This window comes from Ruditapes philippinarum, unplaced genomic scaffold (assembly GCF_026571515.1).
Source record: "Ruditapes philippinarum isolate M1 unplaced genomic scaffold, ASM2657151v2 ctg16766_1_1_1_1, whole genome shotgun sequence".
Classification (NCBI taxonomy): Eukaryota; Metazoa; Mollusca; class Bivalvia; order Venerida; family Veneridae; genus Ruditapes; species Ruditapes philippinarum.
The window spans coordinates 1-19,144 of record NW_026856981.1 but is presented as its reverse complement, the minus strand read 5'-3'; the positions used below and the strand labels follow the sequence as shown (position 1 = coordinate 19,144).

Here is a 19,144-nt window from a genome sequence, read left to right as displayed (position 1 = left end):
ATTTATTTGCATTTGCAGGAGATAAACAGCAGAACAAAACATTTAGTTTTGGACTTTGCATTTATCTAAAATGTTAGTTTTATGCCCACACACAAGAATGGGAGGCCAGGTATATTTCATTAATTGCTAATAACTATCAAAAAGAGCTGTTCTTTAGTTAAAATTTTCTAAGCAAATCTGATAACCAAAGATCAGTTCTTATCTTGATAGATCTACAATGATGAAATTGTCTGAAATTTCTTTGTGATTCTAAATGTCTAAGATCCCAGCTTGCTACAGTTCTATTTGTTTACTATCAACTTTTTTGTTTGTTATGCCCAGTTCTTTATAAATCAATCACACTATAATCATTATTCCCAAATTATAGTAATCTGATGAACTCTTTACAGATATTTACTACCAGTTCTAGTAAATAAGGGTTGTCCAATAGCTAATGTCTTTTTTTAAAATTCTAATCTTGAGAATGATCTACAATTCTAAGAATGCCCGATACTTCTTGGTAATTCCAAATATGACTTTAATCTGAAGTTTCACAGTTTAACTACCAGTATCTGTAGATTCACTACCAGTAACTAAGTACTGCCACAGTACCAGGTCTTTCGGGAGATGCTGTTATCAACTTAGTTTCATTGACCCACATTAAATGTAGCAATGATGGATGTCTATGTACAATATTCATCTGAACTCCTTTCTGAAAAAAATTAAAAACATAATTATATGACAAAAGTTTTATCAGAATTATCTGATACAATGTGTATATATATATATTAAAACATGATAAATCTTCCTTGAGCAGTGTTGAAATAGATAAAATTATAATGTTTAAGAAATAACAAACTCTATGTAAATTCGGTAGCGAATAATTGTTTATTAAAGTTTCGGCTGAAGATATGCGAAGAAAGCATTGAAAGCGCTACCGAATTTACATAGAGTTTGTAATTTCTTAAACATTATAATTTTATATATATATATATATATATATATATATATATATATATATATATATATATATATATATATATATATATATATGTCATGGAGGCAAATCATTGTCCCTTAGATGCGGAACAAGTAATTATAGTCAAATGTGAGACTTATTAGCTCATAACTACAGTAACACATGTATTGTTTATCTTTAAAAAGTATGTTTTTCAGATATTTTGTTTATCTGTTTCAATTTAATTTTCGAAATAATTCTTCACTCTATTATATCTATATATGATAACACTGTTGATTTAGTATGTCTCAAAACCAAAACATGGCTTTACCTGAAATAAAGGTTTTAATGTTAACTCGCAACAATTGTAAACTTCAAGTTAACTTCAGATATTAATACTCAAATTTAACTTTAAAATTATGTCTTTACATAAGAAAAGGTCATATTAATAAGCCATATCAATCAGTATTTCGTGCAGAAATATTGCACGTTTGTGATTACTTACTTTATAGTCCCAAACTATGACTTTTTTTTGGTCTCCACCACTGACTAGTCGTTCTTCACATATATGTAGACATCTAACAATACCTAGATGACCCTGTAGAACATGCTGGCATTTTCCTACATCATAAATAAATATTTGCTAATTAATTGGTAGAGGTTTTGGTATTTAATTGGATTCATACCAACCCTTAGTCCCCTTAAGTAGCAAAATGAACTTGTTGTAGTTTGATTTCATAATGGTCACTTTTATTTTAAGGGATATCTGAATATGAAACTGATAGTAAAAAGGGCCTGGTCAGATTGAATTGACGTGCAGGATGGCCTGGCTATATTCTGATAGCATACAGGTGTTTAACAAAATTTCAGTGATACAGTATTAACTGTCGTCAAATTTTTATCCATATAATAAATTTCATTGAAAATAACCTTATTTGGCATCTTTCAAATTGTGGGCAGTTGATTTGGACAATCTAAAGCAGTGGCCATTTTGTGTTCAGTAGGATATGGTTTAACTGTTGCTTTTATGAATAGCAAGATGTATGTTTCAAATTAGTTGATCTAAGTAAACCTCGCAGTCTAAATAATTTTATAAAACTAGTTTTGATATGAGTTCAGGATGGAATATGGCTTACCATTATAGTTCCATATCCTGACAGTACTATCTGATGATCCAGATGCTATCACATGATGATTTGCTGCTAAACAGTACTGAAATAATATCAACATTTGACATAGTTGGAAAAAAACATGTACATTTGTAGAATTTTTTTTAGCTGTATAAAATACCCTACTACCATTTTATCTATTGAATACATGTCATAATATTCGTGAATGAAAATAGAAAATACATAAAAACTTTATATACAGGGTAAATGAAATTTAAATATTATGTTTAACTTTTTCATGCTAGCAGATATGCTATCATCTTATGCTACCAGTATTGAGCATTGTCAATCTGAACATATGTACGTATCAACTACATGTACAAAGAACTAACTTAATTGTACTTACCACCTCACCTTCATGACCCTGTAGTATATGTGAACATCCTGGTGGGGAAATTCGCCATATCCTTAAATCATTGTCTCCACTACCACTTACTATCTTCTCTCCATCAAAATAACAACATGTCACTACTGTATACATGTAATACAAATGTAAACATACATTACAATATGATAATTTGAGCATCATAATAACAGACCTGTGGTAACAGAAAAGAACCAAGCAAGCATGCACAGCAATGTGTGAACACATTCTATACCGACTACTCAATTTTCATAGTATGATCCTTCAATGGCTAAAACACAACTCTCAGTATACAAATATATACCATTAACATTGATAAAAATAGAGTTTTGTAATGCCTTATCATTTTTCAAAAGCTGAATCAATATTGATAAATAACACCTAGCTTCTTGCTTTAAGTTGGTTTAACAGCTGACTCAAAATTAAGTACTTCCAAGTTCTGACAGTGTAGATATAAGGAATTTTCATTAAGCTAAATTCAATAAAATTACTTAAACAAGAGGGCCATGATGGCCCTGAAGTCGCTCACCTGTATATAGGCCCCCAGAGCGGGGCCAGTTTAAACCCCAGGGCTTTTACTTGAACAAACTTGGTAGACACCCATTAGAAGATGTTTTATGCTAAACATCTAAGGTCTAGCTCATTGAGTTTTTTAAAAAAAAGATTGTTTAAGTTTTAACTATACTCATATAGTTAAAAGCAATGACACCCCTAGGGCGGGGCCAGTTTTGACCCCAGGGCTTTTATTTGAACAAACTTTAAAGACACTCACTAGAAGATGTTTCATGCTTAATATCTAAACTCTAGCTATTTGGGTTTTTTCAAAGAAGATTTTTAAGTTTTTGTTATACACATATAAGGAAAATCAATGTCCCCCGGGGCAGGGCCAATTTTGACCCTAGGGCTTTTATTTGAACAAACTTTGAAGACACTAACTGGAAGATGTTTCATGCTTAATATCTTAACTCTAGCTATTTGGGTTTTTTCAAAGAAGATTTTTTAAGTTTTTGCTTTACACATAAATAAAATCAATGATCCCCCGGGGCAGGGCCAATTTTGACCCCAGGGCTTTTATTGGAACAAACTTGATAGACACTCACTAGAAGATGTTTCATGCCAAATATCTAAGCTCTACCTCTTTGGGTTTTTTAAAAGAAGATTTTTTTTAAAGTATTTGCTTTACACATATAAGGAAAATCAATGACCCCCGGGGCAGGGCCAATTTTGACCCCAGGGCTCTTATTTGAACAAATTTAATAGACACCCATTAGAACATGTTTCATGCTAAATATCTTAGCTCTAGCTCTTTGGGTTCTTTAAAAGAAGATTTTATAAGTTTTTACTATATGCATATAGGGAAAATCAATGACCCCTTGGGGCGGGGCCAATTTTGACCCAAGGGCTTTTATTTGAACAAACTTGATAGACACTCATTAGAAGATGTTTCATGCTAAATATCTTAGCTCTAGCTCTTTGGGTTATTTAAAAGAAGATTTTATAAGTTTTTATTATATGCATATAGGGAAAATCAATGACCCCCTGGGGCCGGGCCAATTTTGACCCCAGGGCTTTTATTTGAACAAACTTGGTAGACACCCATTAGAAGATGTTTCATGCTAAATATCTTAGCTCTAGCTCTTTGGGTTCTTTAAAAGAAGATTTTTTAAGTTTTTACTATATGCATATAGGGAAAATCAATGACCCCCGGGGCAGGGCCAATTTTGACCCCAGGGCTTTTATTTGAACAAACTTGATAGACACTCACTAGAAGATGTTTCATGCCAAATATCTAAGCTCTAGCTCTTTGGGTTTTTTAAAAGAAGATATTTTAAGTTTTTTCTATCGGTTGCCATGGCAACCAGAGTTCTGCATGGAATTAAATTCTTTGAACAATTTTTAAAGGTGACCACCAAAGGAACATTCCTGTGAAGTTTGGATGAAATTGGCTCAGCGGTTTATGTGGAGATGTCATTTAAAGTAAAAGTTTACGGACGCCGGACGGACGCCGGACGAAAAACGATCACAAAAGCTCACCCTGTCACTTTGTGACAGGTGAGCTAAAAAGTATTAAATGGTATTCAAAAATAAAGAAAGACATAGTATTTTTGGTACATTGACCACATACAAAAACAATACCTTCATTGTGTCCACTATACATATGAAACTGTTCAGCATGCTCTATATCCCACAGTATTAGTGTTTTATCCCAGGAGCCTGTCACAACATGTGTACCATGGCTATACATACACTAGAATAGCAACAACAATACATGCAACAACAATAACACAAATATACATGTCCAATTATAGTCATTTGAAGGATCAAATTTGGTGACAGTCCTTCAAAAGAGTGTAAGTTAATTGTTGATGTTATAAAACAGCAATAACTGGTTCTTTGATGTGCAATGAAAAAAGAACATATCCCTAGGTTTTAAGTCTGATATGTTTTGGCATTGGTCAAAGGGGATTGTTTTTAATTAAACACAGTTACCATTGGGCAACATGATTTGCTCTCAAGAAGCAAAATGTTTAACAAAGAGTATTTAATGAATTTGCATTGTTTCAAAGTCCAACCTCTATTAAAACCCAATTCACTGACTCAGTTCTTAGATAAAAACTATGTTTTAAAATAAAAATTCAAGGCTAATCATATGAGATATAAGTTTGCAATAATTAATATTTAAAATTTATTTTAAGCCATGTTTCTGGTAATAAGATCCAGAGCAAATAAGTCACATCCTAATAAAATACCACATCAACTTAATATATAAGGTATCATTATCAATAGCGTTTATTACTCTCAGATTATATGTATCAATTTGGTGCTTTTTAAAATTTCATTTACTTCTTTTATCTTCTGGTCATTTTGAAATTTCACCATGTAATATGGGGCTTTTGTCTGTAACTTATCATTTACAAATAAAACTTTGTAAGAATCATCAGCATTTTTTCTCAATTTACTGTGTCTCTTTATTTCAATCATGTCAATATATTTGCAACATTAATGATAAGATCTTGGTATAAATACATGTTTAAATTATTTAAAAACTGACTTATAACAAGATAATGAACATCCTAACAAACAAATCCTTTCACTTCTAAAATTATCAAATCACCTCTAACAGGAAGGCTATCAAAAAGCAAAAGTACTCTTTTCAAAAGCTATAAACTTTTCAAATGAAGATCAATCAAAATAAAGCATGTGAAGCATGTGATACCTCAATATCATCTGTATGACCTCTGAATATGTTGACAAGTCTTCTGTCTGGAAGATACCACATCCGTAATGTTCTACATAAAATATAACAGATATTCTTTAACATTATCAAGGGATTTGCAGAGGTCTTAAAGGGTATATTAATCATCACCTTAGTGCAGTAACAGGTTAAATCCTTCTAAATTTTATAGGAGTTAACCAGTCATTGCACTAAAGTGACAATTTGTATTAGGAAATATGTAGAATATAAGTTTGTATCTTGATGAAAATCATGCCTAAATTTAAAGAATGATATCTAAAGTTCTTTTTGCTTACATACTAGAATAGCAATATGAATATCTATTTTGTTAGGAACAATTATTTTCCTGTTTTTCTGTAAACATATAATCCATGTGGGTTAAATAATTGAGAAAACAATGTGATTTTACAATTTTGTGGTAGTTTTAGAATCTATTGTGCCAATTATAACTTTACACTCTTCAAAGAACATTTTGATGATTTGTTGCTAGTCCGTGTGACAGTCTGAATTACAAGCATCCATTTGAAATTGATTTAATTACAAATTTTTATGCTTGTTTATTTTTTATATTTTTCGTATTTCATTAGTTATTTGTATTTCTAGAGACTACTCTGTCCAATAAAGGTCTAATGTTAAAGACATGCACATTTGTACCAACCTGTCTGTTGCTGCAGAAACTAGAACTTTACCAACAAGTGTCATGTGATCAACACTACCACTGTGTCCTTGCAGGGAAAATAACAGGGTGAAATTTGTAGAGTCTATCACACGTATAGAACTGTCAGCACAACCTGTGATTAGTGTGTTCCCCTAAAATATACATGTATTATTGTGTTATTTGCCACTGGACAGGAAATAAATCAACAAAATCAAATCTAATTCATTACGGTAACTGTATTTAGCATGAAGGGTTTTCAAAAAAGAATTTGACAAAATTTTATGTTGTCATCTGTCTGCATTACAGAAAAAATTGTTAGAAAAACAATATACATATACATACAAACATAACGATAATAAAGCCCTGTCTTGATTTCAAATCATAACGAAATGCAATTTTTTTTTTTTAAATATAAAAATTAATGACATAACTTTTATCAGAATTCAGTATGAAAATTAATAGTGTGTTATTATGTTTTTAAAATATGGTTGCATACTTTCCAAATAATCTTTGTAATAGTGTCAAGGTGTCCATCTAATTTCTTGATACATGTAGCTTGTGCCATGTCCCACATTCTTAATGACTTGTCTTCACTCCCAGAAACTATATACTTTCCTGGTATAACATATAAATATACAGGTATTATTATTATAAAGCATTTAGATTTGTTGTCAAAATATATCATTTTCAACATACCTAACATTTTTAAAGACTAATGACTATTTATTAACTGACTTACCAATAACACTGATTTAAAGGTAAACATAAAAGTGTTGCATAAATGATATAAGTATAGGTAGAGAGTTCCTCACCATTACATGCTAATGCTGTAACTTTTTCTGCGTGTCCTTTCAGCAATGGTGATACTGAATATCGACCTTTTCTCCAGTTTTTATTTAAATGATGAACTCTAATAAAAATGTTTTTCCACTTACAAACTGGGGATAATCTGGTCTCTTCTGGAACTGGAAATAACAACTTTCAGTTACATGCATGTGTAACAAATTCATGAAAAATTGATTCATTATATTAAAAACATTGTACCAAACTGAAAATAAAATATAAATATCTAACCTATTAAATCCATGTACTGATTGCTGTGTCTAAAGAAACACTAAACAAATCAGATTTTAAGTATCATGAACAGTTTTTTTTTGTCAAACAGTTACAAAATCTTTGTGACCACCAATATCTAAAGTAATATACTAGCTGGCAGTATGAACTCTTTAAAAATAAAGAAAATTTAACAATTTAATACACTCAATGATGCAATATGACAATGAAATAATTTCACAAAGGACGGATTTGTAAATTAAGAAACACAGATATACAAAGGTTAAACCATTTCCTTAAAAGAATAACTTTTTTAAGGAATATATATTATGAGTGAAAGAAAAAGACCGAAAAGGGAACAAAATGTTATCTTTAAATAATTTCAATTAATTACTTTAAAGTAATAACAAATGTTTCTGGAGAAACTTGTCCAAGATAACAATATTTTCATACCATATAATTGGAAAACTGGAGAATTTCCACCAATATTTGACATCTTCACATTAAGATGAGTTTCTCTGTTGATGTCGCCATTTAGACCAAACCTTAGCCATCCTCTTCTCATACAATGATGCAACCTGTAAAATATTTACAAAATATGTAAGTACAATGACTTTTAAATTTAAAGTAGGTTTACATATTATTAAAGACATGCATCCACAACATATAAAAATACAAAAAAATATTTTGGAATTTAACAAGCATACATTTGGCGACTTCTAGTTCAATATTAAAGTGTTTTCTTCCATCTTGTAATGTGTCAAATTTGCAGGACCTCTTTTTGTACAATTGGGGTCCTGCCTCTTATTTGGAAAAAGTAATTATTCCATTTAATTAGAAGATAAAAACATATTGAGCACATTAAATAGGTTTGTGTGAAAGGCATTTACCATAATGTGTCTTTATTTGTTATTTCTCTCCATTTAACACAACATTTTGAGAAAGTCACAAGTTCTTTTTCTGTTAAATATGATAAGATTTTGTCTAATAATTCTGGCAGCAGGTGTTCTATGAAATCCATCACAACAATGTCATGCCTTCAGTTCGTCTATAAACACTTATTCCTGGTATAAGTATCTTTGTTGCTTATTGATAAGATTCTGAAAAAAAAATACATTAATGAATTAGTAATTTTTAGGGATGGCAACAAATACCAAAATCAATACTCGAGTACTCGGTAATTTTTTCCGATTGAGTACTCAGTTACTCTGATGATTTCCAATGATCTTTAAAGTTTAATCACACAATATCTACATAAGAAATGTCAATGACAGCATTTATTATATACCCTAAAGTAAAGGATGAACTTGAAGCACAAATATTCTTCAACGGATAGAAAATTCCGTATTATGTTAGTGAAATATACGGTACCATATATGGAAGTGCCAGACTATTTTTGACGTTGGTTCCGATCTTACCTGTGCATAAATGTAGCATTTGGAAACAGAAACCAAAATTATGTTGTAGTAGCTTTCTGAGCCTATGCATTTTTCTACTCGCAGGGTTGGAAAATTGATATTTCGCTCGACCTTCGGTCTCGCAAGATATTAATTTTTCCATCGCTGCTCGTAGCAAAATACAAAGCTTAGTAACAACATAATATTCCGTATATATTAATGTTTTTATAATTAACAAGTTTCGGCTACAAACTGAATTAAATATCATAAGAGGCCGATGACATAAATGACACAGGACTGTGTTCAATCCCATACACATGTCAAACAGCTGATCGCCTCGTTAAATTTACGATATCATTTTCACACCACTGCAAGGATGTTTTGATTGCATTAAACAAGTATTTGTACAGATACATGTACATTTCCGAATTTCTGAACTAATCTTTCTAAATCGCAAAAAAGTAGAAATTTAATATTTTATTCCAAGGAATTGAATATCAATTTTGTTAACCAATATTTGGACGTTCCATCGAGTACTCGGTTAACCGGTTACTCGTTGCTATCCCTAGTAATTTTGTTTTACCTCAGAAACATGAAATTCTATCAAATGACCAATTTATACAATAATATCAAAAATACCCCTTTATAGTACCAAATAAGTTCTACATGTATATTATAAAGGGTATTATCGTATTTCAGATATTAATATTCGATAGAGTTCAACCTGTTCATTAAAGATTTAGCAGCATTGTTTTAAAAACAACTTGTTATTAAAGGCTCACTCTGAGCCAGCGATTTCAACAATCAGGCTACATGTTTATTTAATCCCAATCAATCAATTCGATAAGAGTAAAGCTTTTATTAATGGAATAAAATTTTTAAAAATAAGTGTTTGCATGCATCAGTGGATCAAATTTACTGTCCCATAAACAGTGCCTATATTAACTATTTCTAAAATTCTTACACCGATGAAGTAGATCTTAGCATTCTCTAGACTCAAAAGGTACTTAAATTAACTGCTAACTGGCCTTCAACCACATGTCAGCCATTTTAGATACCATTTATAAAGAGAGGTACGCCGTCGATAATAAATATATTTACTGGTCGGTGACCTTCAACCGGACACTTTTGGAACATTTTTCTGTACAAATTTCATAATTTTTAACCTAGAGACCAAAAAATTTGACACAGTTCAGCTAGGTTCTTCTCCTAACTAACAAACTAGTTTGTTTATTTCTGATTTTATTGACACTTATATCTGAGGCTCGACAAGGAGGGTATCAAAATTACCTAAATTGTCTACACTACAGTACCATGTGTCCGGACAGATATGTACATGACGTGATTTAATTCAGATAAAAGCTTTTTTATTTTGATTTTTGATTTTTAACATGATATACAATATGTCAGCAACAAATGCTGAAGTTTTGGATATTCTATTATTCACTCTGCAAATGATTATAGCTGGTATATGAGGTCAGGCATTGCTTTCTTGACCCCCAAATTTCAACGTCAACATTCTTGAAATAGACATTAAAATATCACCATTTACGGAAGTTGAAATAAATTTATTTACTTTATTTTAAAATAAACATGCATTTATTGTTGATAAAAAAGTGACTGACAACCACTGAACAAAGAAAATTTTAAATTTAACATTTTTGGGGCCGTCTAGGTTTGGTGGTTGTCCGGTTTTGGTGGTCCCCAACCAGTACTAAAAAACAAAAAAAAACAAAACAAAAAAAATCTGTTATGTATCATATGGATAGTCTGTCATCTGCTAGGTCTGAAAATGTTTATCGATATATTGTAACCTGGCTCCCACTTCAAAGACCGGCAGTGCTTGATAAAGCAGAAACAAAGTTTTTATTTTTTATCTGTCCCCCACTGCTGGTTCAATGTGGTTTATACTGGTATTCTATTTATTCATTAAGTTAATGTTTAATTGGCTCTTTGCAATGAGATGACACTTTGCACTGTCAGTTTTATCAAGTTGCAAATAGCTATCATACGGGGAAGTCAAAGACCGGGCCCGCGAAGCGGGTCCGGGCTTTGGCTTGCCCGGCTATAGACTACACATGAATATTTAAAAAAAAATCAAATAAAAAACAATTAAAAAATATATAGAATTCTATACCTATCAATAAAATTTTCAGTGTCAGTTCTAGTCGGGCGCCGCCATTTACAATGTATGTCAATGATAATAGGCGGGGTATTCCGATAACGGAACAAATCTCAACTTTTCGGATTAGTAATAATAGTCTAGTGTTCCGAGTGAAAACGGAAGCGGTGTATGTAATATCGAATGACACCTTTAAAACGGAAAGAATGAAAGGATTTTTTAACGACTTCCCCGTTCATAGGCTTTGCCTAATTTCATATTATTGAATACGTTCTAAATCAGGACTGAAACTAGACATGCCGACATAAATCTAAATAGATAAAATAGTTATGATCTGGTATCACTAATAATTCAGTCGAGCAACGCAAATGTCATCATCAGATCATCATCATCTTCAGTAATCGCCTCACTCTTCATAGAGCATAATCGCAATCAGTTTGAATTGAATATGTGTATATATTCATTTAAATAAAAAATCAAACAAAACTGTTCAATGATAAAAGAAAAAAGAGCATGTATAAGATAAAATTAAGTAACTAATGACGCCTTACAAATTCATTCAATCTGTTACAGCAAACGCTTTTACAACTCTGTATAAAATGCAAGCGCGATCTGATATTGAGGAGAATACTCTTCACAAAAGAGAATCAGGAAATAAAAAAGTGATCTCCCCTATTTGTTTATAGTTATCATATGATTTGACATGAAAAATGTCATCAGAGAAGTTTGAAAATTTAGAAGATGATTTGTCTTCAGCTATAGATAAACTTCGCCCACATGTTGATAGTATTTCAAGTTATACAGGAGGTAAGTAATAAATGTCACAGGGTGAGAAAAATGTGCAGCCTGACCGGGACTCGAACCCGGGACCTTCGGAATACCGTTCCGCGGCTCTACCGACTGAGCTATCCGGCCGCTTACACATCTTCTCCCCTAAATAGTGAACAGTTCTGAACCGTGACATACTTCACCACAATATTGAAATTCGTCCTCGAATTTCACAAAGCTACAGAGCAATGCTAATTGAACTCTGAGCTATAAGCAGTCACGGTCCCACGTTGGGCGCCAAATGTCACAGGGTGAGAAAAATGTGCAGCCTGACCGGGACTCGAACCCGGGACCTTCGGAATACCGTTCCGCGGCTCTACCGACTGAGCTATCCGGCCGCTTACACATCTTCTCCCCTAAATAGTGAACAGTTCTGAACCGTGACATAAAGATCTTACTGCATGTGTCATTCTTCTGTTCTTGTCACTATATCAATTTCCATTTTCAATTTAGAAATCTACAATTCTACATTAGTCATTATCTGATTCTACGGTGGCACAAAGGTGACAAGTGTGTGTTTTCATTTATCTCGTGTGCACTAGATTCAATGTTGTGGCCACGAGTTACACAGTCGTGGCCATGAGATAATTAAGTCATGAGCACTAGATAAATAAGTTGTGGGGGGTGCATAGAAAAACCGGAATCCCGGGTGTAGATTTTCCAAGGTTTTTGGCTCAAAATCCTTGGAAAAAAACCTCGGAGTATTGGAACAAGAAAATGCAAAACTTTGCTATTAAAAAAACCTTGGAAAAATAGGGAGAGGGTGAAAAACCTTGTAAAAAATTTCCGAGTTTTTATTAAAAAAAAACCTCGTAAAAAGTATGACCTCGGAGTATTGGAACAATTTCCAAGGATTTCAGAATAAAAACCTCGTAAAATAATTTCCGAGGATTTTTCTTAGAAAACCTTGGAAAATGAGTGACCTCGGAGTATTGGAACGATTTCCAAGGATTTTTAAAGTGTTTCCGTGGTTTGTTTTCCAAGGTTTTTAAATGAAAACCTCGGAAAGTTTCTCACAACTGGGAATACTGTTATATTTTCGAGGATTCTTACTTAAGGGCATCAGAGAATTTTCCAAGGTTTATTTGAGCAAAAACCTTGGAAATTTCTAGAATATCCATGGAAAATAAGAAAATATAACATCCAATGAAATATTCTGAAAAGAGCAATTATATTGTCCTTTTAAGGAATTAAGAAACTTCTTTATAATAATACAGAGCAAAAAATGATCACATGACTCACTGAAACATTTAATGTCAGTGTGAAGTAAATAGTAATGCACTACAAATGAAAAGTTAAGTTAGTTATAGTCTTTAATGGTAAATATTACAATCAATGTTCAGTTATAATTTTTTGGTATTTTTTGGTATATTTTAATGTATTCAAATATCTATCTTTTGAATTCCTGTTCACTCTCCATGATTTTAAAGTGTCCCTTAGTTTTTCCCTCACCATCACAGGGGTCACATGTGGAAAATGCTCCAGGATACAATTCCTGAAATAAATAAAGTAAATATTTAATAAAGTACAGCCATTGAAAGAAGTTAGAAAAACAATTATATAAAATCACCACTGGGTGCTTCCCTCTCCATGTGGTCAGGATCAAAGACTTCAAACTACTTGCCTTACAACATTGTATTTTTGACTCCTGAAGCCAGGATGGGCTTCTTCCCTCTGAGGGAGCTATCCAGCCCAGGATTAAGGAACACCTGTGGTTATACTCAGGACAGTTCAATATGTGTAGGCAATCAGAATTACATCATTTAATTTCTTTTTTATTAATCAATAAAAAAAAATGATACGTTCCTTAAACGTTTCCATAGACAAAAATATCAGTTCACTGTTGATGTATATTGTTTTAAAAAATCAGCACTTTTGTGAAAAGAAATACATCTTTTGAGTGATCCAAAACTACTTGAATGACAAGTTGTTTAAGACCTTTGCTTAAAATGAAGGCTTTAATATTTTCAAATGATCTTTTCTGTAGTTACTTTTAAATGTTTGTCTACTGTTTTGAAATAGTGAATTTAATTTTTTTCATGTTGATTTCTATTTTTTCTTCATCAGTACTTTAAGTGTTAGGATTTCAAGAAAACTTTGGTAAGCAGTGTGACAATTCTGCGATGTTAAGAAAAGAAACGATGTCTGTTACTATTATTTTAGATTATGTCATACTGGATGTTACAACCTAAAGCACTCCAAAAATATTGCAAAAAATAACGCTTTTCATAAGGTGATTCCGATTGTCTACACTAATTGTATCTGTTTGCTCAAAGTGACATCAGCATCAATAAAGCTGGAGAGTCATCATGTAACATTAATAGCATTTCCAATAAAGTATCAATAAAAAAAATCAGTTCCAGAAACCTTCATTCATTCAAATTTCAAATTGAAACTTTCAAAACCTAGTTTTAAAACAAAATCATACTGTAGTATATTCCTTGAAGCCTTTCCTGGTGACTACTGACTTTGAAGGTGCCAATGCCAACTACATTCCAGTATATTCCTCTGCTTTATACTATGATAAAACACAGCAAAGCTGGATAGTTTGGAACAGTCCTGCAAACTTGCTTACAAGCTGACTCTGTAATTAAAATTTGTAGATTCAAATAATAGATGAAAGATGAAAGTTTATAAATAAATTCATCATAGTTTAATGCACTCATATTGTTCAATACAATCATAGACAAACATAGCATTTATACTCATAAAATATCCTCTAAACAATTGTATTTAAACTAGCTTACATTTAGGTTAAAAATATAGATCTAAAATAGTTTGTATTTAATACTTATTTGAAAAAAAAAAACAACAACAGATTTTATGCATAAATGTATCTAAAATTATTTACCTGAACATTTTAACTATCTTGTTTCTTTTGTTTATCTTCCTGTCCCAGGTCATTGATCTTTAGGTTCAATTACAACAACCAAACATTTCCTGAATCTTGTCACACTTAGATAAATGTTTTCTTTGAAAATTCCAAAATATGCTCCCTAACATTAATAAAACAAGATATCTCCAAAATTGCTTAAAATAAATCCAGGTTTGCACTATTTCCAACTATAACCACTTGACCCATTAATGTCTGAGATTCAAATTTTTCAACAGTATAACTGAAGGGGCAATCATAATGTGAAACAGGGGTGATCCCAAAATATCAAATCCATCATCATTTTTTTTTTACATTTATTGAAGGTACAAATATATCAAATGATAAATAAAAGTAAAACTTGAAAATTATAATAAGTTCTTGAAAGAGAATCACAGTTGCAGTGTCATTTTAGACTGTTTTGGATTGTATAAAAACCCAGATTCCCCCTGAATAATCACATGGAACAATCTGGTCTATCCCAGAATGCTCAATGAGAAGATTGATCATGCATAGATAAAGGGAACCACCTGGGGTGCCATTAGTTTTATCTGATCAGTGTGTTATATTCTGTGTGTGAAATCTTAGTGGATGCAGTATTTATTTATCCTAATTATAAGAAATTAACAAGCATACTGGTTATTATATTTCATACATTCAATTGTACATAATTATATTTAAAGGACAATTAATAACTATTTATGTTTATTGTACACATAATTAATGGCAGAGTAAATTGTAATCTGAATGTATGTCACAGACTTGCTTAGTAGAATATACTATTTTATATGGCATAAAACATATATTAAAGATTAATAGCATTCAGTGTTGCTTACAGGCTGTCAAGAAACCCTAAGTTAAGTCTATATATAGAAAGAAACTGCAGGAAAAATACTGATGCATTTGGAAACTAATAGACATAAACACTGATTGTTTCTTTTTCTATAATTATAAGTTTTGCTCTTTTATCTATTCTTAAAAATGGAGAAGATATCTAGTAACAATAATTATAAATAATAAAAAAAAATATGAAAATAAAAAAAATAAAATTTTCAAGTCTTTCTGATCATCAGAATAATCTTTATCTTATTATGATTAGTTACAATACCTTTATAGCCATTAATAAAAGGTATTTTATGGCAACAAGGAATTTACATTGTATTTAACTTTTCCATGTTTTCACACTTAAATTTTTTTAATTGATTCCTCCCCAAAAAATGGCTTCAGAAGATTAAAGTACAAATTTATTGAAAAGGAAGTTGGCCATTGACAATGTCCATACTAAAAATTGATTTTTGGACCAAATCTCTCCTTTCCATGCTGTTGGACAATTGTTTTCTCTGACCATGGATTAAAAAATATCCATTGGCAATCTACAGTCAGGTTGTTATCTTAGTTTGCTTTAACTGTTGATTATTGCTTTTGATGCCCATGATAAGTTAAATCATGATTATGTCTTAATATTTTCCGAGATGAAATTTAGTTAAGTTCAATTATCCGAGGTCATTTCCAAGCTAAATATTGGCAAAGTGTTTCCAACAAATTTTACGTAAAATTTCTAAGTTCTTTTCCGAGCAAAAAAATGACAAAGTTCTTATTTCCAAGCTTTTTCCGAGCTGATTTATGGCAGAGTGTTTAATTCCGAGGTAGTTTCCAAGGTTTTCTTTATTTCCAAGGATTTTTATACAAAAACCTTGGATAAAGTTTCCAAGGTTTTAATAAAAACCTCGGAATTAAAAAAAAACCTTGTAAAACTGGTTTATTTCCAAGGTTTTTGAAGCAGTTTCCATGGTTTTTTTCATAAACCTCGGAAAATCTACACCCGGGAAGCACCGGATAGCACCGAAATACCGGAAAGCACTCAAATTTCTCATAAAAGCATATGAAACTTTATTTTATCGGTTTATTTGGTATGATTTCATGTTTTATTCTAAATTCTATGATTATTTAAAAGGTTTATGAATGTTAAAGAAATGGAGAATGCTTTCCAGTTCTGTTACATTTTGTTGTAAGTACATGTACATTACTGAATAGCACTAGAATTTACCATAAAAAAACGTATAACCTTCATTGTATTTAATTGAAAACGTTACCAATCGATATATTAGGAAAAAAATCTCTCTGGCATTATATTTTTATAATTATTATTACGAATAAAATAGATTAAAATAGATATATCGAGTGCTTTCCGGTTCTACACATTCTATTATTGCTTTCCGGTCCTGTGAAGAAAAAAATACATCACCGAACAGGGGTATTTTTTCTTCGTCCCACGAAATCTTATCCTCGCTGGGATGATACAAGGTCTTTAATCAACACGGATTATCACGTGTGATAATCAATACAACAACTCTGTCCTGTACTGATGACTGACACATAGTATGGTCAAAATAATGACAAAACTGAACGAAAATTTATAAGTTTTTCTTTATTTTACATAATATAACAATATAATAATAAAAAATATGGATCAATGCTTTGAATAACTTCTTTGTTCTTTTTACACATCATCTTTCTGTCTTTCACACAACCTATAAAATATTAGAATATGATACAATGATATATGGTATGAGCAAGATTGAAAAATCGTGTAACTAATTATAATATTTTTAAATAAAATAAGTTCACCTTAATAAATCCTTTTCTAACACTTTCACATAATTAATATGAAGGATTAGTGTGAATTATATAAATATTCGAGTGCTATACGGTAAAGTAGATGTACTTTAGCATTACCGGAAAGCAATCAATATTTGTAGCAACTTTGAAAATCGCGTAATAAAGCATAAAATATTTATAAAAACGTCATGATATACAGATCTTCACCTAATAAATAGATTGGATAAAAAAACAATATTGCTATTCGGTAATGTACATGTATCTTAGCAGGACCGGAAAGCACTCGATATATCTATTTTCTTAAACACTCGTAATATAATTATCAATACATATTTATAAAAACATGTTGTCTGAAAGATTTTGATCTAATAAATCGATTAGTAACACTTTCAAACCAATAAAATAAAGTTTTCATGTATTACTTTGATAAACAATATTGCTATTCGGTAATGTACATGTAACTTAGCAGGACCGGAAAGCACTCGATATATGTATTTTCCTAAATACTCGTAATAATAAAAAATTTTTTTTATTAAAATGACTTCATAAACAGATTTTGATCTAATAAATCGATTGGTAACACTTTCAAACCAATAAAATAAAGTGTTCATGTATTACTTTGATAAACAATATTGCTATTCGGTAATGTACATGTATCTTAGCAGGACCGGAAAGCACTCGATATATCTATTTTCTTAAATAATCGTAATAATAATCATATTATAATTATAAAAAACATGTTGTAGAATTTGATATAATAAATCGATTGGTAACACTTTCAAACCGATAAAATAAAGCTTTCATATGTTTTTATGAGAAATTTGAGTGCTTTCCGGTATTTCGGTGCTATCCGGTGCTTTCCGGTTTTTCTATGCACCGAGTTGTGGGAAAGAGATTATTAGGTCGTGAGAACGAGATACTATGCCGTGGCCACGAGTTACTCAGTTGTAGGCACAAGATAATAAGTCGTGGGAACGAGATACTATGTCATGGCCTCGAGATACTATGTTGTGGTCACACGGTACTATGACTTGGCCAATAGTTACTAAGTTGTGGGCACGAGATAATTAAGTCAAGGAAATATTCGGGCCATGACTTAGTAACTCATGGCCACAATATAATTTTCCATGCGCACAAGATAAATAAAAACACACACATGTCACTCAATTGTGCCATCATTTGATTCAGTATCAATACTATCATATTTAGTTACAAAAGTATAGATTTAATTGATATTACTTGTTTTTTCATTCTTTGTAAATAGGATAAATCTTCAGTGCCTTAAAACATGTCTGTTCCATTCGGTGGACATAATTATTTATTGCACACAAAAAAAGCTGAAAGTAAACAGATAATTATGAAAACCGGCAAAACCTGTGCATTTGTTATTTTATATTTTTCGTTTTAAGGTGTCATTCAGTATTTCATGCATGATTTCCATTTTCAATTGTAACACCTCAACAATTATTCTTTAGTTGAAAAGTTGTGTCTTTGCAGATTTTCATTGAGTTACATTAAAAAAATATACACATGTAGTCAATAGCCGGGGAGCCAAAGTCCTTCGGCCCAGGCTCTGACATCCCGATATTTTTTATCAGTTATCGTCTTGGATGATTTTGGAAAAGTGAAAGAGGTTAAGTAAAGGTTTCGCAAACTAATTCTTTATACAGCAAATCAAAGTGAATAAAGAAAGTAATATTTTGATGATAAAACCACTTTATGTCTATGTCTGTATCTGCTAAATGTGATGCATTTAATTTTGTGTCAAGTGCCACAAATGACTATATAATATAAAGCGACAAAATCATTTACACACCTGTTCACAGAACTGGTACTTCACAGAAACCATTCTAATTCTTTTGCAATTATGAAAAAGTCGATAAAAAGGGA

At 31.3% G+C, this 19,144-nt stretch overlaps 1 protein-coding gene and 1 long non-coding RNA gene across 2 annotated transcripts; both read right to left on the bottom strand.

Moving 5' to 3' along the window:
- Nucleotides 1-540: 540 nt before the first annotated feature.
- Nucleotides 541-11,556, bottom strand: LOC132748350 (F-box/WD repeat-containing protein 7-like). Its single transcript, XM_060737939.1, has 12 exons — nt 11,487-11,556; nt 8,307-8,516; nt 7,870-7,994; nt 7,176-7,328; nt 6,860-6,978; nt 6,364-6,515; nt 5,688-5,760; nt 4,607-4,718; nt 2,453-2,577; nt 2,074-2,149; nt 1,443-1,558; nt 541-691 (listed from the first exon to the last, which is right to left on the bottom strand). The coding sequence occupies exons 2-12, from the start codon at nt 8,435-8,437 to the stop codon at nt 563-565; spliced, it is 1,311 nt and encodes a 436-aa protein (XP_060593922.1). The 5' UTR covers nt 8,438-8,516; nt 11,487-11,556; the 3' UTR covers nt 541-562.
- An 857-nt stretch (nt 11,557-12,413) lies between these two features.
- LOC132748351 (uncharacterized) lies at nt 12,414-15,269 on the bottom strand. Its single transcript, XR_009628239.1, has 3 exons — nt 14,615-15,269; nt 14,192-14,347; nt 12,414-13,258 (listed from the first exon to the last, which is right to left on the bottom strand). It is a non-coding gene; the product is annotated as an uncharacterized LOC132748351 (long non-coding RNA).
- Nucleotides 15,270-19,144: the final 3,875 nt, after the last annotated feature.